At 48.8% G+C, this 24,692-nt stretch overlaps 1 protein-coding gene across 1 annotated transcript; it reads left to right on the top strand.

Moving 5' to 3' along the window:
- Positions 1-1,057: 1,057 nt before the first annotated feature.
- Positions 1,058-24,591, top strand: LOC140720429 (uncharacterized). The gene is made up of 7 exons (XM_073035281.1): positions 1,058-1,197; positions 8,416-8,507; positions 10,264-10,430; positions 17,257-17,428; positions 17,527-17,592; positions 24,142-24,464; positions 24,538-24,591. Exons 1-7 carry the CDS (start codon positions 1,058-1,060, stop codon positions 24,589-24,591), a joined length of 1,014 nt encoding a protein of 337 aa, XP_072891382.1.
- The last annotated feature ends 101 nt before the right edge of the window (positions 24,592-24,692 follow it).

The raw sequence follows: 24,692 nt of genomic DNA, 5'->3' as shown, positions 1-24,692 counted from the left end.
TCGGGTTGTTGTTCTGTGAAACTCAGTGCTCAGGGCCTGTGTGTGAGCTGCTGCCTGTTCACGCACATTCCTCAGAACAGGGAGCGGCCCCTCTCCAGAAATCAAATGCAACCGGGTCTGAAAAAAGAAACACCCTCCTGCAGGCGCAAAGAAAGTCACTTCAATATCGTACTTAACCCTTTCTGCTGCAGGGAAGAGCGAGATAATCTCTAACATGATTTACCCAGGGTCCCGAACGCGCAACATTACCAGTTACAGTTGTTGCCCTGTTTGCCGCCAGTTTCCAGCACCTTATGTTTATCTCAAACTCGAACCGTCTGCAGTTGGCTTGAAAATATTCTTCAAGGATTTTTTTTTTAAATAAACCGGTCCAGGAGACCTTTCCCGGGAAAACGTCTGGCCATTTGGAATGGCCGGAAACCAATTCCACAGGTATTACCGGCGGGGTGTGAACCAACAAACATTGCTTGTGGAAAGAAACCTGCTGTTAACCGTGGGCGACGGGGTTCCTTGTAATAATAGTTGTCCGCATGGAACTGCAATAATCTCTAGTGTTAGAGTTAAACAATTCCCCTGAATCGAGAGGCGCTGAGGAAATCTTTGACCAGATTTATTACAGTTGAGTGTGAATATATATAGTCGGATGTGTTTGGATTAATTTCAGCAGAAAGGCGGCTCCCCGCACCTGAACAGGTGAGTGACGTTGGAGCTGAAACTACCTACGCCGGACAGTCCTGTTTACACACAGGGGGCGGAAGCTCAGCCCCTCCCAGAACCCGGGCTGGATCAAATTCTTAGCCTGGGACTGGCTGGGTTAAACAGAGAAACTCCGCCCCACTGGTTGCGATGAAAGAAAAAGGAGGGATCTGGGCGGAAGTCCGACAGAAAGGTTAACGCAGCCTGTTTGTTTTCCTCTTTAGGGTTGCTACATTGATCACACTCCCGCCTCCTCCCGCAGTCAGACCCGTCCTGAGCCGGTGAGAGTTAGTGTGACCCGGACCGCGGCAGTCCCGCTCTACCCCAGTTCACCCGGCCCTGTCCATCGGTTCACAGCCGAATGTCCTCGGGAGCAGCAGCATATACTGAACTTTCCGTACAGGGAGAACAAACCGGTTCCAGGATCATTGTCCGTCACACCCGGATATCGGACTGTTTTTCCGGGACCACACTGAACACCAACCGGTTACGACATCAGAGGTAAGTGTTGTCTATGATTCTGCACAACTATTCAGCGAGGCTAGGCTCTGTTCGGGATCGGGAGTGGATTTCGTGGGGGAAGGGAGTCCTGACGTGTTCGTGCTAACGAGTCAATTGTCCAAATGGATTAAGAGACGCGAGCTGGGTAATACTGAGAGCGAGCAGAAGGAATCTTTCGCCCTGGTAGAAACATATGAAATATCCCACGGGGCAGCGACCCGTCACCGATCTCTCTCGAACAAGAGAAAACAGCAGATGCTGGAAATCCGAGCAACACACACACAATGCTGGAGGAACTCTGCAGGCCAGGCAGCATCTGTGGAGAAACAATCCAGTCACCTTGGAGGCCACAGGTAGTGTTCTTTACATCGCGCCATTGGTTCCACCGCTCTTCCCAGCAGCAGAAAGGGTTAAATACAATATTAAACTGCCTTCACATTTGAACCACAGTGTCTTGTCGAACCGGTTGGATTGGATTTCAGCGGAATGCCGCTCCCTGTTCTGAGGAACGCGCACTGACGGGCAGCCGCTTACACACAGACCCTGAGCACCGAGTCTCACAGAACAACAAGCCCCACCTTCCAAATCAGTCAATCATCTGTCCTCATACCCTTTCCACTCCAGTCCTGATTAAGGGTCTGGTTCCGCAATGTCGTCTGTTTACACATATCCATAGATGTTGCCTAACCTGCTGAGTTCCTTCCAGCATTCTGTGTGTTGCCATGGTTACGAAAGCTCCGTGTGGGGCGGTGGGCGGGGCCCACAGAAACGGCCCACAGTACCCACATTGTCAGCATGTTCTTGGGGAATTAAGGTGAGAATAATTCAACTTCTGATATTTATTTTTCATATTTATTTCCAACTAACCAGTTGTCTGTGCTTTGCATCAGCGAACACGGAGATATTTGTGGTTTTTTAAGCTACTTCTGCTGCTGGTGCTCTTTGTGTTCCTGCTGTTTTCTGTTTGCACGAGTGACATTTTCCACCGGTCAGATGAAGTTTAAGATTAGCCCCCACCAGTTTCAAAGCAAGGGTGTGAGATGCAAACAGCAAGCACCTACTCCGTTTCCGGAATTTCCCATTTTAGAACAATACATCTATTGTTCCTGTGTCGATTGAGGGTGTTTTGAACTCTTCTCCACAATGGCCAGTGGAAGCAAAGACGGTTTTGAAGTGATGCAGGGATCCACATGGGGGAATACGTAATGACATTTTAGATCAGTTCAGCCGTGATCTCATTATCTGCACAGCAGTTTCGAGGGGACGGGTGGTCCAATTATGGGTTCTGTTGCGTTGACTGGAAAAACTCTGACAATTCAATTAATGTAAGCTTACTAGTGTGTGAAGGGAGATATTATTGTATTTATATAGTTGAACTGAACACAAGCGGTTTGCTTGATTTAATGATTTGCGTTCAGCTTTGTGTGTTCAACGTGTGCCCCAGCTGTGTCAAGGTGTCGAACTTCTGACTCATTCAGTGAGCGAGCCAGCACAGTCCGGGACCGAGGGACGCGCTCCCCGTTCCCTGTCCCTGACTCTACAGCCTCCACACCTGCCACGTGCACCAGCTCACCGCCCCGCCCACTGCGGTCGCGCGCACCAGCTCACCGCCCCGCCCACTGCCCTCGCGCGCACCAGCTCACCGCCCCGCCCACTGCCCTCGCGCGCACCAGCTCACCGCCCGCCCACTGTCCTCGCGCGCACCAGCTCACCGCCCCGCCCACTGCCCTCGCGCGCACCAGCTCACCGCCCCGCCCACTGCCCTCGCGCGCACCAGCTCACCGCCCCGCCCACTGTCCTCGCGCGCACCAGCTCACCGCCCGCCCACTGTCCTCGCGCGCACCAGCTCACCGCCCCGCCCACTGCCCTCGCGCGCACCAGCTCACCGCCCGCCCACTGCGGTCGCGCGCACCAGCTCATCGCCCCGCCCACTGCCCTCGCGCGCACCAGCTCACGGCCCCGCCCACTGCCCTCGCGCGCACCAGCTCACGGCCCCGCCCACTGCCCTCGCGCGCACCAGCTCACCGCCCCGCGCACTGCCCTCGCGCGCACCAGCTCACCGCCCCGCGCACTGCCCTCGCGCGCACCAGCTCACCGCCCCGCCCACTGCCCTCGCGCACCAGCTCATCGCCCCGCCCACGGCCCTCGCGCACCAGCTCACCGCCCCGCCCACTGCCCTCGCGCGCACCAGCTCACCGCCCGCCCACTGTCCTCGCGCGCACCAGCTCACCGCCCCGCCCACTGTCCTCGCGCGCACCAGCTCACCGCCCCGCCCACAGCCCTCGCGCGCACCAGCTCACCGCCCCGCCCACTGCCCTCGCGCGCACCAGCTCACCGCCCCGCCCACTGCCCTCGCGCGCACCAGCTCACCGCCCCGCCCACTGTCCTCGCGCGCACCAGCTCACCGCCCCGCCCACTGTCCTCGCGCGCACCAGCTCACCGCCCCGCACACTGCCCTCGCGCGCACCAGCTCACCGCCCCGCCCACTGTCCTCGCGCGCACCAGCTCACCGCCCCGCCCACTGCCCTCGCGCGCACCAGCTCACCGCCCGCCCACTGCGGTCGCGCGCACCAGCTCATCGCCCCGCCCACTGCCCTCGCGCGCACCAGCTCACGGCCCCGCCCACTGCCCTCGCGCGCACCAGCTCACCGCCCCGCCCACTGCCCTCGCGCTCACCAGCTCACCGCCCCGCCCACTGCCCTCGCGCACCAGCTCACCGCCCCGCCCACTGCCCTCGCGCGCACCAGCTCATCGCCCCGCCCACTGCCCTCGCGCGCACTACATGTGGCCAAAACATTGGAGCTTTTCTATACTCCTGGTCAGCAGTCTGCCTCTACTTCGTCAAGTATTGGCTTGTCCGATCTTCTTGCTGTCTGATGCACTCTTAACACTTTCCTTCAGCATCTAATTTCAAAGTCGTCGATTATTTTGTAATCAGCCTCACTAACAGTCCAGCTCTCACAGCCAGACATCGCAACTGGAAATACCATAGACCCGACTCTACGGTTCTTCGGAGACGATGTTATGTCTCTGCGCTTCAGAATTTTATCTAAATTTCCCATTGCTGCCCTGTCCAGAAACAAGAGCTATTTAATTTCGTGGCTGCAGTTACCAGCTATAGAAATCTTTGAACCGACAAAATCTGTTACTGTTTACACTTCCTTTCCATTTATTACCACGAATTGATAGGGCTGGCCGGTATACTTAATGTTGAGGGACAAGTCAACTTTCCCACTTTCTTCTTTAACGCTCATTAGAAGCTTCCGCAGATCCTTCTCACTTTCAGCCATTGGAGTCGCATAACCCGCATGTCTGAGGCTGTTAATGTTTCATCCGGCAGTTTTACCATTCCTCCCTCGGAGTGTCCGGCACCCTGAGCCCATAGGCTGGCCCTGGACTAATTCCACTTATTCCACTTACTGTTATTTAATTATTTATGGTTTCTATATTGCTAAATTTCTACACTATTCTTGGTTGGTGCGACTGCAACGAAACCCTTTTTCCCTCGTGGTCATTAAAATATGTCTGTCTGTCTGTCTGTCTGTCTGTCTGTCTGTTGATTCCAACACTTTGAGTCCTCGATGCCAGCATTGCTCATGATGTGTTCAGTATAGGAATAAAAGAAGCAGGGTGGCCGTATGCAGCCTTATCGCACGTATCCCAATCCTGAACCAGTTTGTTGTTCCGTGGTCAGTTCTAACTGTTGTTTCTTGATCTTCGTACAAGTTTCTCATAAGGCAGATCAGATGTCCAGGTATCCCCATTCTCATAAGGCAGATCAGATGTCCAGGTATCCCCATTTCTCTAAGGCATATATGTCAAACTCAAGGCCCGCGGGCCAAATCCGGCCCGCGGTGGAATTATCTTTGGCCCGCGAGATAATATCTAATTACTATTAAAGCTGGCCCCAGTAATCGAAGCGCCTATGGCGTATGAAATGGCTAATGCTGAGTTTATTCAGGTACCAGGTTTTCAGGGTTTTTAGTGTTTATTCGGCAGTCTTGCTCGGCAGTCTTCTTCATAAGAAACGGAATTTGTAAAGTGAAACACTTTGTAGTTATAGCAGAGACTGAGACACCTGAGAGCAGGCTGAAAAAACGGAGGCAACGAAAGCTGCGTTCGCACGCGTCCGACTGATCCGGCCCGCATGAAGCTGCATTTTGCTCATTCCGGACCGTGACCTAAAATGAGTTTGACACCCCTACTCTAAGGGTTTGCCACAGTTTATGTGGTCCACACTGTTGAAGGCTTTCAAATAGTCAATTAAACACAGATAAATACATTTCTGGAATTCTCTCGATTTCTCTGTTATCCAGTGTAAGTTAGCAATTTGGAGCACAGCGCAACTTCCTCTACCTCTTCTAAAACCAGCTTGTACATCCAGCAGTTCTCCATCCATGTATTGCTGGAGGCTTGCTTGCATGATCTTTAGCAATACCTTGCTAGCATGTGAATTAGTGAAATTGATCGGTAATATGACATTCCTTTACATTTCCCTTTTTGGGAATTGGGATATAAACTGTTTTTTTTTCAGTCTGAAGGCCATTTTTAGGTTTACCAGATTGCATGCAAATTGCATGCAGCACTTTTACAGCATAACTTTTAAAAAGTTTTAAACAATTCAACTGGACCCCTGTTTCATCCTGCAGCCTTATTATTGGCAACGTTTTCAATTCGACTTCACTTTCCAGAATATCTGGCTCTAGATCGATGAGGAAGTCACTTTTCAGGTGTATTTGCTATTGGGATATTTCCTGTACAATTCTTCTATGTACTCCTGCCATTTCTTTTTGATGTCTTTGCTTCTATATAGTCCTTCCGTTTTTTTTTTTGTCTTTTCCTATACTCATTCTGGCATGAAATGTTCCTTTAATTTCTGTAATCTTCTTGAATAGATCTCTTGTTTTTTTTTTAAATGTTGGCTTCTTCAGCTTCTTTACATCGCTCCTTTAAGGAAGTTTCCGTATCTTTCCTTGATATCTTCTTGAACTTCGTGTACATTTGGAGGTATTTGTTCCAATCTCTACTGGCCTTCACTTCTCTTCACTGCTCAGCCTCCGCAGAAAGCCAATTTGCTTTCCCGGCCTCCTTTGTGTTTGCAATACTTTTTGTTGGCACCTCTTGTATAATGATCCTCACTTCTATCCATAGTTCTTCTGGCTTTCTCTCCACCGAGTTTAATCCATGAATCTGTTCTTTACTTCCGCGTCATGTTCTTGAGGGATGCGATCAACATCATACTTCTGGTCCGTTGGGTTTTCCTGATGGTCTTCAGTTTCATTCTGAATATTGCAACAAGGAGCTCCTGGTCTGAGATTGTCAGAGACCAGAGGGACTGATGAGTACACTCACTGCGGCGACACGGGGCTGTGAAGGGGTGTTTGCCACGCTGTCCTTCAGCAGTCAGGGTACTGAGTGCAGGAGTTGGGAGCTCCTGGTCTGAGATTGTCAGAGACCAGAGGGACTGATGAGTTCACTCGATGCGGCGACACGGGGCTGTGAAGGGGTGTTTGCCACGCTGTCCTTCAGCAGTCAGGGTACTGAGTGCAGGAGTTGGGAGCTCCTGGTCTGAGATTGTCAGAGACCAGAGGGACTGATGAGTTCACTCGATGCGGCGACACGGGGCTGTGAAGAAGTGTTTGCTACGCTTTCCTTCAACTGTCAGGGTACTGAGTGCAGGAGTTGGGAGCTCCTGGTCTGAGATTGTTAGAGACCAGAGGGACTGATGAGTTCACTCACTGCGGCGACACGGGGCTGTGAAGGGGTGTTTGCCACGCTTTCCTTCAACAGTCAGGGTACTGAGTGCAGGAGTTGGGAGCTCCTGGTCTGAGATTGTTAGAGACCAGAGGGACTGATGAGTTCACTCACTGCGGCGACACGGGGCTGTGAAGGGGTGTTTGCCACGCTGTCCTTCAACAGTCAGGGTACTGAGTGCAGGAGTTGGGAGCTCCTGGTCTGAGATTGTTAGAGACCAGAGGGACTGATGAGTTCACTCACTGCGGCCACACGGGGCTGTGAAGGGGTGTTTGCCACGCTTTCCTTCAACAGTCAGGGTACTGAGTGCAGGAGTTGGGAGCTCCTGGTCTGAGATTGTTAGAGACCAGAGGGACTGATGAGTTCACTCACTGCGGCGACACGGGGCTGTGAAGGGGTGTTTGCCACGCTGTCCTTCAACAGTCAGGGTACTGAGTGCAGGAGTTGGGAGCTCCTGGTCTGAGATTGTCAGAGACCAGAGGGACTGATGAGTTCACTCACTGCGGCGACACGGGGCTGTGAAGGGGTGTTTGCTACGCTTTCCTTCAACTGTCAGGGTACTGAGTGCAGGAGTTGGGAGCTCCTGGTCTGAGATTGTTAGAGACCAGAGGGACTGATGAGTTCACTCACTGCGGCCACACGGGGCTGTGAAGGGGTGTTTGCCACGCTTTCCTTCAACAGTCAGGGTACTGAGTGCAGGAGTTGGGAGCTCCTGGTCTGAGATTGTTAGAGACCAGAGGGACTGATGAGTTCACTCACTGCGGCGACACGGGGCTGTGAAGGGGTGTTTGCCACGCTGTCCTTCAACAGTCAGGGTACTGAGTGCAGGAGTTGGGAGCTCCTGGTCTGAGATTGTCAGGGACCAGAGGGACTGATGAGTTCACTCGATGCGGCGACACGGGGCTGTGAAGAAGTGTTTGCTACGCTTTCCTTCAACAGTCAGGGTACTGAGTGCAGGAGTTGGGACACTATTTTCTTTGAGATAACATGAGCCCAGTAAGTCCCCTGATTTAACCCTAGTCTTGTCACAGGACAATTTACAAGCTGCCCGCCTGCATGTCTTCAGACTGGGGTGAAACTGGATCACCCGGAGGAAACCCATGTGATCACGGTGAGAACCTGCAAACTCTCAAAAACTTTCAGAAATTGAAACCGGGTAGTTCCAACTGTAAAGAGTTGTGTTAACCACTATGGGTCCGTTGTATAAGTCGTTGGTGAGACTGTGTTTGCAGTACAAATTATAGTTCCAGCCACCCCGTTTGAAAAGGCTTGATTAAAGTGGAAGCAGTGCAGGGCAGATTTGCGAGTGTGTTATCAGGGCCAGAAGGCCTCAGTGCTGGGGAGGATGCTAATCTGTGTCTTTACTCCCTGGAATGTAGGAAACTGAGCAGCGACCTTACAGAAATGTTTTAATTTATGAAGGGCAGAGTAACTGACTCCCTCTGTTTTATTTGTGTAATTCAGATTATCGCCAGCAGGTGGTGCTTTCTTCCACCCTGAAGGCGGACAAGCAGACGATAAGCAACCAACGTCAGTCGGAGTCAGAATGGACACAGGTATGCTCACTGGGCTCTTTCTCATTAAAACTCTGTCATCATGGTACACGTCTAGTCAAATCGTCAATAATTCAGAGTAATAAACGTGGGTTCTAAAGGGGCACAAAAAGTGATAACAAACGGGGTCATTGATCACACTGGTAAAGCGGCCTTGAGCAATGGAACAATTCATCAGGCCCAGCGCAGGGACCTAACAACAGAAAGAGTCGAATAACTCCAGGCTAATCTTCACCTGACTGAAAGGAGAAGGAGCTCTTGAATAAGGTGGGTGTGGGTAACTCAGACAGGAATACAACAGCGGGCAATGTAACAGTCCAGGGAGCAGATGGAATTTCTGTCAGTATTTGATACGCCCTGATGTGGGAAACGCCTGATGTGAGAGAAACAGATGTCGTTTTCTCTTTTAGAAGGGAAATGGTGAATTCTCCCCGGATTTTTGGGTTGCTGGACAGTGGAGGTGCGGGGTGTTTCCCACAGTGTGTTTTCTGTGGCCGAGTTAAAGAACGGTATATTGTGGGAGAATGGGCTGGGTGCAGGAGACAGCGAGCAGGAGAAATTTTAAACAGGGAATCTGAGTGCGCTACCAATATATGGCGAATGGGATAAAATAGAGACAAGAGGGTCAGTAGAGAAGGCAACGCACACAATGCTGGACGGACAGCAGGGCAGGCAGCATCTCAAGAGGGAAATCAACAATCGACACTTCCGATTGACGAATGTTAAGCAGAGACTTTGTATATCCATTTGAAAGATGTCTTGCTGACATAAAGTAGAGTCAGGACTGGAGAAGCATTCTTCTGTGTGAAGGTCTGTGACAAGCCGAGTCCGCAAGGGTCACTGCTTCGCCATGCGTCGTGTGTGATGTAAATACATTAATAATAAACTATGCATTACGCAAAACGATTACATAATCACATGGGTGGACTGATACGTCGATTTACAGAAGTTGGTGGTGTCGTGTAAATTTGAGACTGTTGTCGAAATGTTCAACATCCAATTATAAATATGAACAGACAGTCACCAGGTACAATTAATTAGGGCAAATATGAGGAGTTTAACTTTGGGAGGTCAAGTTCACGAGCCATATGCACAGTGTATGCTGGGACCGTTAGGAAGATTGATGCACGGACGGGTCTTGTGATGGATGTGCATAGTTTCCTGAAATTGGCAACACAGTCGGCAGCGTGCAACGACAAGTGGTGGTGTGAATATGTATTTCTGAAAATTGTGTTGTAGCTGGATGAACGTTGGTTAAGAAAAAAAATCAGTATTGTGCACTGATCTGATAAGCACATCACGTGAATGATGTGGAGGTTCTGGAGAGGGTGCAGATGTGTTTCGCAATGATTACAGAATATTGGCTTCCAAGAGAGGTCGAACAACCTAGGGTTGCTTTCCCTGGAGCGGTGGACACTGAGACCTTTTCTCAGAGAAATGTGTGAATTCATGATGGGCATAGCTAAGGTAGATAGTCTGTAACTCGTGGCAAATGTTAAATACCAGAGCGAATAGGCTTAAGGTTAGAAGGGAAAGTTTAAAACGGATCTCGGAAGCATGTTGTCTTCTGAGATAGATCAGTTTCTGGAATGTGCTGCCGAGGGAGGGTCTGGAAACGGACACTCGGCAGCATCTAAGAAACATTTGAACTCATGCGTAGGCCGGGAATGGAGGGATATTGACTATGTTCCTGAAGAAGGGATTGGTTTAATTTGGCATCGTGCACATCTACTATTTTATGTTCTATGACTGACTACAGATCTGAACTCGGCCATCTCCGCCTTCCTGTCAAATTGTGATGATCACCATTTGTTCCGGTTGACGAGATTCTACAAGGAGAGACTGGAACAGGCGATTGAGGAGGGTGTGGAGGGAGTCGGCTTCATGTTAATGGGCGATGATCACTTCACCGGGCCAGAGTATCACGTAAGTGAGAGGGAAGTACACTGAGTGTAGATTCTACTGAATTTATCATAGACCAACAGAACCGGTGTAACGGCACCTCTGGGCTATGAAAATCCTTCAATGTTTGTGGTCAACATCAAGAAAAGAGTTTTCGTTTGCGGATACACTGAGCCTTTATTCACCACTACAAGCCTCTGACCAGTTTTCCGAACACTTTCAGTTTTGGACAGGTTAGGATACAGACAATGATTGACAGGTGACTTTAGTGTGTGACACTTGACGGACTTTGCAAGTGGACAGAGAACCACGTTACACCTCTCTGTCTGACATCATTTCATGCTCCCAATGCTCGACATTAAGGGCGATTCATTAGTCTGTATTCTCTTGATAACTCCCGGGTTTCTCACAAATCAAAATTATAGTGATTAATTTCTCAGCTCATTTCTCGAGTCTACCTTAAACCCCAACATCAATTGAACCAGGCAGAGCTGAATCTCGTCTCTGTTAAACTGCTGATCCGTTTTGTTGGTTAATATCCCAACATGCCTCATGGTTCCATTACTTTCTGATCCTTGTGACTGTTCCACTATGAGATTCTAACGACCACAACATATGCTATTAACATTGAAAAGTGCAAAATCAGTATCACTGGAAATATTCCAACCATCTAAAGCTAACACAGAATTACAAATAAACAGCTTTCCAGTGGTCCTTCTGATACTGGAGTGCATTCACCTATTGCCAGCCAGTCCATACCGAACTCGACATTCCACAGGAGACAGCCGACAATTTCAATCCAAACTTCTTTCTCAACATTACCACACGTGCACAGAAGTCCAGAATTTGCTGTCTTCCCCTCACTGCCAAGTCCCAGCTGTCTGCTGACACTGGACCCCTCATGGAGCCTGGCAGTGAAGTGTGAACCTTCTGTGGTTCACCAGCAATTACACCAGGGAAAATCAACAACGACCCTCTCATACTTCGACCTAGTCATAGTCATTAAACTCCACTGTACAGCCACAGGCTCTTTGGCCATCTAGTCCTCACTTACCTAACTTTTTCTGTGCCTCCAGGTACTCTGTAATCTCATCCCTAACAATCGATTCCAACAACTGCAAAAATGTGCATTCAGTTCCTCTGCCATTTCTGTGTCTCTCATTACAATATTTACAATGTCATTTTCTATTGGTCCCATATCTACCCTCATCTCTCTTTACACGTTATATACATTTAAAAAAATCTTTTAGTATCTTCTTTGACATTTTTCGCCAGCTTCCTTTCGTATTTCATCTTTTCCTGCCAAATGACCTTCGTAGTTTTCTTCTGCAAGTTTTTAAAAGATTCCCAATTCTCTAACTTCCCACGTGCTCTGGCTTCCTTGCATGCCCTCTCTTTTGCTTCCAGTACTGTCCTTCTTCCATTCGAAAATGTCTTCTAGTTTGGAATATATCTGTCTTGCCCTTCCCTCATCTTTCGCGGAAACCCCAGCCACTGTTGCTCTGCTGTCCTTCTTGCTAGTGTCTCTTTCCAGTCAATTTCGGCCAGTTCCCCTTTAATGCCATTGTAATTTCCTTTAATCCACTAAATACCGACAGATTGGAATTTAAATTCTCCGTCTCAAATTTTAAAGTGAACACGAACACATTCTGAACACTGAACCCTAAGTGTTCCTGAACCTTAAGCTCTCTTTTCTAATTGCGATCATTCCGCAACCTCCAATCCAGCAAAGCTGATCCCCAAGTGACTTCAACCGCAAGCAGTTCTGAAACGCCATGCCTTAGACAATCCATGGCCTCTTCTACCTCCATGATGAGGCCAAACTGAGGTTGGAGGCGCAACACCTCATATACCGTCTGGTTAATGTCCAGCCTCTTGGTATGAACTTCTGGTAATTCATTCCCTCTCCCTTCCCTTATCACACTTTCACTCGGCCTCCTCTTCTAGTTGCCTATCACCTCTCTCATGATTCTGCCTTCCTCTACTACCCATAGTGTTTTCCCCTTACATTCCTTCTTCACCTCTCCAGCCTATACACTCCCTGCTTCCCCTCTCCCACCCCTTGATCTTTCCTCTGATCGTTTTTTTACCTGCACCTCCTTCTCATCCCACCTTCTTTATAGGGCCCCTGCCCCCTCTGTCTTCAATCCTGACGAAGCGCCTCGGCCCGAAACGCTGACGACTCATTTCTACGGATGCTGCCCGACGTGCTGAGTTCATCCAGCTTGTTTGTACGTGTTGATTTGACCACAGCATCTGCAGTGCACATTGTGTTTACTAAAAATTCTCTCTTTTGATGTCAAGTAGTGGCCTGGTTTTTCCAATCCACTGCCATTTAAAATCTCCGGCGATTATCATGACAATGCCCTTCTGACACGCGTTTTCTATCTCCTGCTGTAATTTCTAATCCACATCCCGGCTGCTGTTTGGAGGCCTGTATACAACTGTCATTAGGGTCCTTTTACCCTTGCCATCTCTTAGCTCAACCCATAGGGACTCTGCACTGTCCGATCCTATCTCAATACTTTCCAATTATCTGATATTATTTCATATACACAGTGCGACACAACCCCCTCTACTTACTATCCAATCGTTCCGATATACCATACATCCTTCGACATTCAGCTCCCAATTGCAGACATTCTTTAGCCAAGTTTCAGAGATGGCCACAATGTCATACTTGCAAATCTTTAGCTGAATTTCAAGATCGTCCATTTTATTTCTTATGTTGCGTGCATTCAAGTATAACAATTTCTGTCGAGTATTTGTAGCTCTCTGTTGTAACTGCACCTCGCCCTGTAACTCATGTAACTCACCCTGTTCCTCCCCCTGTAACTCATGTAACTCACCCTGCACCTCGCCCTGTAACTCATGTAACTCACCCTGTTCCTCCCCCTGTAACTCATGTAACTCACCCTGTACCTCGCCCTGTAACTCATGGAACTCACCCTGTACCTCGCCCTGTAACTCATGTAACTCACCCTCTACATCGCCCTGTAACTCATGTAACTCACCCTGCACCTTGCCCTGTAACTCATGTAACTCACCCTGTACCTCGCCCTGTAACTCATGTAACTCACCCTCTACCTCGCCCTGTAACTCATATAACTCACCCTCTACCTCGCCCTGTAACTCATGTAACTCACCCTGTACCTCGCCCTGTAACTCATGTAACTCACCCTCTACCTCGCCCTGTAACTCATGTAACTCACCCTGTACCTCGCCCTGTAACTCATGTAACTCACCCTCTACCGCGCCCTGTAACTCATGTAACTCACCCTGTACCTCACCCTGTAACTCATGTAACTCACCCTGTACCTCGCCCTGTAACTCATGTAACTCACCCTCTACCTCGCCCTGTAACTCATGTAACTCACCCTGTACCTCGCCCTGTAACTCATTTAAATCACCCTGTACCTCGCCCTGTAACTCATGTAACTCACCCTGCACCTCGCCCTGTAACTCATTTAACTCACCCTGTACCTCGCCCTGTAACTCATGCCACTGGCTGTGATTGTTCTTATCTCCTGCCTGTCCTTTTTATCAGCTCTGTTTTCCCCATCCTCAACCCTAACATTCTGCTCCCCAACCCCCCGCCTAATTAGATTACACCCTCCATAACAGCTCCATTAAATCTGCCTCTATCCCAATTTCTGCATTCAAATCTTTGATATATGAAGACCCATGTCCTTAAAGCTTTGCAACGCAATTTACTTTTGGCAACAATTTCAAGAAGTTTTGGATCTCCTCTTTGGATACCTTGGTTTTACCGACCTGTTCAATGTCCTACCAATAAATGTCTTAGTTCTATCACCGTATGTCCTCAAAAAATGCAACACCTCACACTTGTCCTCATTAAATTCCAGCTGACAATTTTAATCCACCCTTTTCCAGCTGTTCCAAGTCCCTCTGGAAGCTTTGATAACCTTCCTCGCTGTCCCTACTTTGGTGTCATCCACAGATTTGTTGACCCTCTTTACCATAGTATCATCCAGAGTGTAGGTATATGATATAAATGACAGACAACATCAGACTCAGCACAGGTCCCCGAAGCACACCACTTACTCATAAGCCTCCAGTCAGAAAGCAAACCTCCACTACCTGTCTTAGCTTCTCTCACAAATCCAATATCTAAACTAACTTACTGCCATGTCATGAATACCAAACGAATTCATCTTACTGACCAAGCTTCTATGATGGACCTTTTCAAATGCCTTGCTGCATTTCATGTAGACAACATCCACTGACTTGTTTCCATTGCTTGCTTGGTAACCTCCTCAAGAATCTATAAGATTGGTTAAATCAACACATACAAACACGCTGGATAAACTCAGCAGGTTGGGCAGCATCCATTGAAAGGAGCAGTCAACGTTTCAGGCCGGGACCCTTCGTCAGGTCTTAGCTCTCTTGATTTCCTCCTTTAGTAACTCTTGCATTTCTTGTATTCATAGTGAACCTCATTTAATTCTTCAATCCTCTACTTGCAATGCGCTCAGGGCCTGAATGTCTCGCAAAACCAAGGTTCCATAAACATGTTACCCTTCCCTTTTATTCTGGCAGGAACTTTCAGACTCTGTACTTGTGGTCACTTATTCATTCAAACTCTGTACACTCAACATTTCAGTTTTGGAGGACTCACTCTTACCAAGCATGTCTGTATCAGAAAACAACCTGTCCCAAACTACTTGCACCAGATCCCTTCTGATACCAATAAAATTGGCCTTTCTCCATTTTACATTTTTAACCAGAAGACCAGACCTATCCTGTTGTATAATGATCTTCATACAAATGGCACCAGATCCATAATGTTTACCTGCACACAGGTCTGTCACCTGCCCTGTCTTTTTCCCTAAAATATTTCCAGCACACACTGCCTATAGTTATGACTTCCTTGAACTCATCTGACCAGCAGCATCGCATTCAGCCCTTTACAATATGGGGATCCCAGTCAATAAATAGAAAGTTAAAATGATCTACCATCATAACTTTGTGTTTATTGCGACTCTCCGTGATCCCTCTACAAATTTGATCCTCTAAAACCCATTGATTAGTCCGTGCTCGACAATATAATCCCATCCGTTTCTTCTTGTTCAGTTTCACCCATGCAGTCTTAGTAGACGAGCCCTCCAGCTGTCCTGTCTGTGCAATGTAGGGATATTTTTCTGACGAGTTATGCTATCTCTCCTTCTTTAATTCCTCCCGCTCTATTGAATCATGTCTAACACAACGGAACTCTGGAATACTGAACAGCCAGAGCTGCACCTCTTCCTACCAAATCACATCAATGGTTACAATGTTGTAATTCAATGTGCTGATCCATGCTCTAAGCTCATCTGCCTTTCCTACAATATTCCTTGCATTGAAGTTAGACGCAACTCGGAACATTAGTTTCAGCATGTTAACCCGTTAGTGTACTGATTGTGTATGATCAGCCATGATCACAGTGAATGGCGGTGCTGGCTAGAAGGGCCGAATGGCCTACTCCTGCACCTATTGTCTATTGTCTATTGACTCTGGAAGATGGCTTAACAACATATTTCCCACACTGCCACTCCATTATCCACTCTGGTTCTTCATCCCCCTGCAACTATAGTTTGACACCTCCCCCATCTATATACTGCTCTAACAACCCTTCCCGCAAGGTTATCAGTCCCCCTCCAGCTCAGGTGCAAAACGATCACCTCTCTCCACGTCCCATCTTCCTTGGAAGAGAGCCCAATCATCCAAACACCTGAAGCCCTCCATAATGCAACATCTGATCAGCCACACGTTAGACAATATTATCGTCCTATTTCAGACCTCACTCGCACGTGGTACGGAGAGCAATCCTGAGAGAACAGCTCTGGAGTTCCTGCTCTTTAGCTTAGCATCTGACAACATAAGCTCACTTTGCAGGACCTCATCACATTTTCTACTCTTGTCATTGGTGCCAACGTGGACCACGACCTCTGGCAGCTCATCCTGCCCTTAAGAATGTGTCAGACGCAACGGCAGATGTCACTGACATTGGCAAGACTTCATCCAAAAGTTTCGTTCTCGTAAATAGAATCTCCAGCCTGTTCTCCGAATCATTTAACTCCCCCTGTCAGTGCAGCTCACCACTTCTCATCCCTTCTGAGTCGCAAAACCAAACTCTGTGCCAGACGCATAATCGCAGTGGCTTTCCTCTGCTGGGCAATACCCCGAAGCACAAAGATATATACCTGTTACAGAGGAGTTTTCGGTGGTGGTTGCCTATCCTCTTCCCCCCTCCTGACGGTCACCCAATTATCTACGGACTGCGCCTTGTGGATATATCCGTCCCTGAACAGCCTGTCAGTCAATCTCTCAGCCTCCCGAGTGATCCCGGGTTCATCCAGCTCCAGCTCCAATTCCTCAGCACAGTCTGTAAGAAGCTGCAGCTGGAGGAAATGCCTGAAGGGGCAGTGGTCGGGCTACCCCTGTCTTGCTGCACCCTGTAGGAAGAGCATTCCACTATTCTGCCTGGCATTCCCACTGTTCTAATCATGAAAAAAAGAGGAAAAATATTACCCAAAATCTACCTAAAGCCTCCGCCTCTCCGCACTGAACCCTCTCTGACACAGAACCTCAACTCCCCACTCTATTTCTGGTTCACTCACGCTATGTGTGCTCTTCTTAAAACTCGTCGTGGATAATTACCCCGCCATCTGTGGCATGCACGAACTCCTGACTGACCCCCTCGCATCTTTCAAAATCTTTACCCCGCTATGAACACTTTAATGGTTGTGACTGATCTACAGTGAGTAGAATGTGCTGGGTCAGTCCATGTTCAGGGTAGATTTGTACCCATCCCTCTGCTACTCAATATATTCCCCATTGTTCATTACAGAGCGTGACTGAGCTGGCGGAGAAGGGAAACCGAGCGGGCGCTTCCAAACTCCTCCTGGATCTGGTGATGGAGAAGGGCTCGGGGGCAAGGAGGGTGATGTGGGAATCCTTTGTGAAACTACATCACCATTTACCGAAGCTGAGCAGAATATTGGATGAAATACGGGAACGAGGTAGGGTGAACAATACACTGTGTGTTACAGATGTAAATGCTCATGAATTTACAGTATTACACAGAACAAACTTCATGAAGGTTAATCTGTTTGAACAGGTGACGGTCAGTTCGCCTACGTGGACACTGAGCGGGGTTTATCTGAAGTGCCCAAGCATCTGAAAGGTAAGCGATGGAACGGACATTTCAAAGACTTTATTTCACTCTGAGAGTCATAAGTGGGGCATTGGGAGTAGGCCCAGAAGCAAAGCACAGATACTGAACTACCAGGAACAGGACTAGGCGTGAGAAGTAAGCAAGGGAAATGGGGAGGAAAGGACACTGGACAAGACACAGGCCCCGGACGAGACAAGGATTCCGGGCCTGGGCTTGGACTTGACAAGGATAGCGGAACCAGGACATGGAACTGGGAACTAGGATCCTGGGCTTGGACTCCGAGCCAGAGACTGGACAAGGACCCAGAAACTGGGTCTTAACTCGGGCTCGGACTCCAGAACAAGGCTCGGACAAGACGAGGCCACAGGACGAGGAGAAGCACAGGACAGGGCCAGAGACTCTTGGAAGGGACAAGGGAACCTTAGCACAGGACGAGGGAATCCTCGCACAGGGCTGGGCAAGGTACTCTTGTGCTGAGCGAGGCACATGACGTGATGAGAACCCAGAACCTTGGTCGATGGAGAAACATGACGGGACGTGAGACTCATGGACAAGGGAACCGCAGCACCGGGCTTGGCAAGGTACTTCTTTGTTGGCACATGGACATGACAAGAACCAAGAGCCTTAGTCGAGGAAGAGACAGGAACATGGAACACCGAGCCGGGACACCTCCTTGGGTACAGGACGTAGGGCCGGGTCTCATCACACCGAACACAGAGTAGGTCCCCTCCTTGGGTACGGGACGTAGAGCCGGGACTCATCACACAGAACACAGAGCAGGTCCCCTCCTTGGGTACAGGTCGTAGGGCCGGGACTCATTACACAGAACACAGAGCAGGTCCCTTCCTTGGGTACAGGACGTAGGGCCGGGACTCATAACACAGAACACAGAGCCAGGACCCCTCCTTGGGTACAGGACGTAGGGCCGGGACTCATAACACAGAACACAGAGAAGATCCCCTCCTTGGGTACAGGACGTAGGGACGGGACTCATAACACAGAACACAGAGCAGGTCCCCTCCTTGGGTACAGGACGTAGGGTCGGGACTCATAACACAGAACACAGAGCAGGTCCGCTCTTTGGGTACAGGACATAGGGCCGGGACTCATTACACAGAACACAGAGCAGGTCCCTTCCTTGGGTACAGGACGTAGGGCCGGGACTCATAACACAGAACACTGAGCCGGGTTGCCTCCTTGGGTACAGGACGTAGGTCCGGGACTCATAACACAGAACACTGAGCCGGGTTGCCTCCTTGGGTACAGGACGTAGGTCCGGGACTCATAACACAGAACACTGAGCCGGGTTGCCTCCTTGGGTACAGGACGTAGGTCCGGGACTCATAACACAGAACACTGAGCCAGGTTGCCTCCTTGGGTACAGGACGTAGGGCCGGGACTCATAACACAGAACACAGAGCCAGGTCCCCTCCTTGGGTACAGGACGTAGGGCCGGGACTCATAACACTGAACACAAAGCAGGTCCCCTCCTTGGGTACAGGACGTAGGGCCGGGACTCATAACACTGAACACAAAGCAGGTCCCCTCCTTGGGTACAGGACGTAGGGCCGGGACTCATAACACTGAACACAAAGCAGGTCCCCTCCTTGGGTACAGGACGTAGGTCCGGGACTCATAACACAGAACACAAAGCAGATTCCCTCCTTGGGTACAGGACGTAGGGCCGGGACTCATCACACAAAACACAGAGCCGGGACTCCTCCTTGGGTACGGGACGCAGTGCCGGGACTCATTACGCAGAATGCTGAACACGACGCGACAGTTCCCAACGCTAGGTAGCGGCAAATCGGCAGAACCTACCTAGCGAAGGTGTGGACATAGACAAACAGTTCAAAACAGGGCGAGGCTCCAGACACAGGCAAGACGAGGCAAGGCTCCAGGCAGAGGCGAGGCAAGGAAAGGCTCCAGGCTGGAAGGTTAAAGAAAAGGATACAGACGGAGAATTTGGACAGGAACAATCCAGCAGCGAGAGGGTGAATCCTGAAGCTATTTATGAAGCCAGACCAAAAGAGAATAAGCTGCCTCATCAGAAACTAGGGAAACCCGGAAAACCTGGAATAATGAACGGGACCGGACCGTGAACCGGAATGATGATTTCATGGACCGGACCATGACACTGAGAGCCTAAATACCTGTATTTAGAGGCATGTTTCGAGACTGTCAGAGTTCAGGCGACACTCCTTGTGCTGTGGCTGGTGGACGGATAACCATTTGCTTTTTTCAGAACACCATTTTACGGTCCGGATCTTCGGCTGTGCACCTGGAGAAATCTATGAGTTTGCTAAACAGACTCCGGTCAGTCAAAGAAGAAACATAGAATATAGAACACAGAATAGTATAGCACAGTCAGGCCCTTCGGCCAATAATATTGTGCTGACTTTAAACCCTGCCACCTATGTAAACACCCCCCCCCCCGCACCTTAAATTACTCCATATACCTGTCAGGTTGTCTCTTAAATTTCACTTGTGTATCTGCCTCCACCACTGACTCAGGCAGCGCATTCCACGCACCAACCACTGAGTGAAAAAAACTTCCTCTAATGCCCCTTGAACTTCCCTCCCCTTACCTTAAAGCGATGTCCTCTTGTACTGAGCAGTGGTGCCCTGGGGAAGGGGCGCTGGCTGTCCACTCTATCTATTCCTCTTAATATCTTGTACACCTCTATCATGTCTCCTCTCATCCTCCTTCTCTCCAAAGAGTAAAGCCCTAGCTCCCTTAATCTCTGATCATAATCCATACTCTCTAAACCAGGCAGCATCCTGGTAAATCTCCTCTGTACCTTTTCCAATGCTTCCACATCCTTCCTATAGTGAGGCGACCAGAACTGGACACAGTACTCCTAGTGTGGCCTAACCAGAGCTGCATCATTACATCGCGATTCTTAAACTCTGTCCCTCGCTTTATAAAAGCTAACACAGCATAAGCTTTCTTAACTACCCTATCTACCTGTGCGGCAACTTTCAGGGATCTGTTGACATGTACCCCCAGATCCCTCTGCTCCTCTACACTACCAAGTATCCTGCCGTTTACGTTGTACTCTGCCTTGAAGTTTGTCCTTCCAATGTGTACCACCTCACACTTCTCCGGGTTGAACTCCATCTGCCATTTCTCAGACAACTTCTGTATCCTATCAATGTCTCTCTGCGACAGTCCTCTACACTATTCACAACACCACCAAGGTAGTGTCATCTGCAAACTTGCCAAACCACCCTTCTACACCCATATCCAATTTGTTAATAAAATGACGAAAAGTACAGGTTCTAGACATATCCATGTGGGACACCACTGGTCACAACCCTCCAAACCAAATGTACTCCCTCCACCACAACACACTGCTTTCTGCAGGCAAGCCAATTCTGAATCCACCTGGCCAAACTCCCCTGGATCCCATGCCTTCTGACTTTCTGAATAAGCCTACCGTGTGGAACCTTGACAAATGTCTTACTAAAATCCATGTAGATCATATCCACTGCACTACCCTCATCTATATGCCTGGACATCCTCTCAAAGAACTATATAAGGCTTGTTAGACACAATCTGCACTTCTCAAAGCCATGCTGACTGTCCCTGATCAGACCATGACTCTCCAAATGCCCATAGATCCTATCTCTAAGAAACGTTTTCAACAGCTTTCCCACCACAGACGTAAGGCTCAGTGTTCTATAGCTATCCGGGCTACCGTTACTACCTTTTTTGAGCAAGGGAGTAGCATTCGCCTCCCTCAAATCCTCCGGTACCATTCCCGTGGACAACGAGTAAATAACGATCCTAGCCAGACACTCCGCTATATCTTCGCTGGCCTCGGGGGAATGTTCCGTCAGCCCCGGGGACTTATCCGTCCTGATGTATTTTAGATAGATAGATAGATAGATAGATAGATACTTTATTCATCCCCATGGGGAAATTCAACATTTTTTCCAATGTCCCATACACTTGTTGTAGCAAAAACTCATTACATACAATACTTAACTCAGTAATAATATGATATGCATCTAAATCACTAACTCAAAAAGCATTAATAATAGCTTTAAAAAAAAGTTCTTAAGTCCTGGCAGTTGAATTGTAAAGCCTAATGGCATTGGGGAGTATTGACCTCTTCATCCTGTCTGAGGAGCATTGCATCGACAGTAACCTGTCGCTGAAACTGCTTCTCTGTCTCTGGATGGTGCTATGTAGAGGATGTTCAGGGTTTTCCATAATTGACCGTAGCCTACTCAGCGCCCTTCGCTCAGCTACCGATGATAAACTCTCCAGTACTTTGCCCACGACAGAGCCCGCCTTCCTTATCAGCTTATTAAGACATGCTCCAGAACATCAACCTCACTCATATTGTCCTCAGCGTCATCAAGTTCCCTCTCTGTGGTGAATACGGAAGAGAAGTATTCATTGAGGACCTCGCTCACTTCCACAGCCTCCAGGCTCATCTTCCCACCTTTATTTATAATCGGTCCTTCCTTCACTTCTGTCATCCTTTTGTTCTTCACATAATTGAAGAATGCCTTGGGGTTTCCCTTTACCCTACTCGCAAAGGTCTTCTCATGCCCCCTTCTCCTCTCCTCAGCACTTTCTTAAGCACCTTTCTTCCTACCCTCTGTTCCTCTATAGAACCATCTCATCGTGGCTTCCCGAACCATGCTGCCTTCTTGCACCTGACTAGCTTTTCCACCTCACTTGTCACACATGGTTCCTTCACACTACCATTCTTAATCTTCCTCACCGGGACAAATTTATCCCTAACATCCTGCAAGATATCCCTGATCATCGACCACATGTCCTTAGTACATCTCCCTGCAAAGAAAAATCATCCCAATTCACACCCGCAAGTTCTAGCTTTATAGCCTCATAACTTGTCCTTCCCCAATTAAAAAAAATCTTCCCCTCTCTGCTTTTATTCTTGTTCATGATAATGCTAAAGGCCAGTGAATCGGTGTACACTGTCCCCAGATGCGCACCCACTGAGAGATCTGTGAATTGACCCGGTTAGTTACCTAATACTAAATCTAGTATGGTATTCACGCTAGTCGGGCTATCAACATACTGTGACAGGAATCCGTCCTGGACACACTTAAAAAAGGCTGCCCCATCTAAACCATCGGAACTAATCAGTGTCAATCAGTACTCGAGCAGTTAAAGTCACCCATGATAACACTCTGTTATTATTGCACGGTTCCAAAATCTGCCCCCTAATCTGCTCCTCGGTATCTCTGCTGCTACTAGGGGGCCTATAGAATACTCCCAATAGAGTAACTGCTGCCTTCCTGTTCCTGCCTTCCGCCCATACTGACTCAAAAGCGATTCCTGCTACATCACCCAAACTTTCTGTAGCTGTAATAGTATCCCGGACCAATAATGCCACCCCTCTTCCCCGCACCCCCCGTATCCCTTATAAAGCACTGGAATCTGGGAATATTGAGAAACAATTCCTGCTCTGGTGCCAGCTAAGTCTCTGTAATGGCCACTACATCATAATTCCATGTGTGTATCCAAGCTCCCAGTTCATCACCTTTGCTCCTCATGCTTCTTGCAAAGAAATACCCGCACTTTAGCCCTTCTGCCTTGCTACCTTTATACATTTTATCCTGCTTCTCTTTATCAAAGCCTCTATATGTTAGATCTGGCTTTACACCATGCACTATATTTGCAGCTTTCGCATGACCAGTATCCTCTTCCACCTCAGGATGTGCTCTGACACTCTGGTTATCCTCCCCCTGAAAGTATCGTCCAAATCCTCTGAGCAGCAATAGCAAACCTTGCCGCAAGGATGCTAGTCCCCCTCCTGTTCAGGTGCAACACGTCCCGTCGAAACAGGACCCACCTTCGCTGGAACAAGGCCCAATCTTTCAGAAAAATGAAGCCCTCCCTCCTACAGCAACTCCTTAGCCACGTATTTAGCTGCATTATCTCCCTATTTCTAGCCTCACTAGTACGTAGCACGCTAATCCTGAGATTGCAACCCTGAAAGTCCTGTCCATCAATTTTGCAGCTACATCCTTAAACCCTCTTTGCGGGACCTCCACCTTCTTCCTATCCACGTCATTGGTCCCTACTTGGACCACGACAACCGGCTACTCACCCTCTCCTCTTTTCCCTCCTTCCCTTCTGAGCTGAGGATCCAGTCTCGGTGCCAGAGCCGCAACCACTGCAACTTGTAGCTGGTAGGTCATCCCCACAAATAGTATCCAAAACGGTACGACCCCCCCCCCACCCCCCGCACCCACTGCTACCGTCTGCAGTGTTTCAGAGTTCAGCAGAAGCTGAGCAGTCAAAGCAGTGAAACCACCAACTCCACACAACACTCTCCTCTCCAGAATCACGTATCCACTTGGTGCTCGCTGGAACACCGGGGAACCTGCAAACACGAACAGCGGATCTGAATGGGATCAGAGACGTTTCTGGGACCGTTCATTTTCACACACTCTTATCTCTGATTTCCCGATTTCACCCAAACAATGCCTTTTTTTTAAATTAGGGGAAATAAGTGGGTGTTCCGTGTTCATCAGATCAGGCTTTGACCACCTACTTCTGTCCGTCCTCAGATGTTCGACAGAAACACATGGAGACTCTGCGGACACAGACTGAAACACTGAGAGTGAACACGATCCTGATGAGGGAGAAGGTGAAGGTTTTTCAGCTGGTTGATCGATACGCTGAGCTCACGGTCATTTCTACTGTTCGAGATCGGACACTGGTGGAACATGAGCTGCTGGCAAGAGGCAGAGACCACGAGGAGTGGAGACAGAAACATCTCCGCAAAGAGCTGGAAAAAGTCCAGATTCCTCATCTATTTCGTAATAGTCACTCACAGAGTTTTCGGGACAAAATGAAAAGATTCATCACACGATTAACTTCGGGATGCTCGGTAGTAATGGCCGGAGTCCCGGGGATCGGGAAAACGACAATGGTACAAAAGATTGTTTACGACTGGGCCACAGGGAAAATATACCAACAATTCCACTTTGTCTTCTGTTTCAAATTCCGGGATTTAAACTCTATTAACTGCAGAATAAACCTGAGGGAACTAATTCTGGATCAGTATCCATACTTTGGGAATATCCTGAGAGAGGTCTGGAAGAACCCAGAGGGATTG

The sequence above is a fragment of the Hemitrygon akajei genome, unplaced genomic scaffold (assembly GCF_048418815.1).
Source record: "Hemitrygon akajei unplaced genomic scaffold, sHemAka1.3 Scf000042, whole genome shotgun sequence".
Lineage (NCBI taxonomy): Eukaryota > Metazoa > Chordata > Chondrichthyes > Myliobatiformes > Dasyatidae > Hemitrygon > Hemitrygon akajei.
The sequence above is the reverse complement of the archived record's forward strand: the minus strand, read 5'-3'. Positions and strand labels throughout refer to the sequence as shown.

Bases quoted from the DNA above. Each gene is read 5' to 3' on its own strand.
- LOC140720429 (XM_073035281.1), top strand. From the start codon at position 1,058: ATGTCCTCGGGAGCAGCAGCATATACTGAACTTTCCGTACAGGGAGAA. The intron at 10,431-17,256 runs GTAAGTGAGAGG...TGTTCATTACAG, and splicing joins TCACCGGGCCAGAGTATCAC to AGCGTGACTGAGCTGGCGGA. The intron at 17,429-17,526 runs GTAGGGTGAACA...CTGTTTGAACAG, and splicing joins GGATGAAATACGGGAACGAG to GTGACGGTCAGTTCGCCTAC.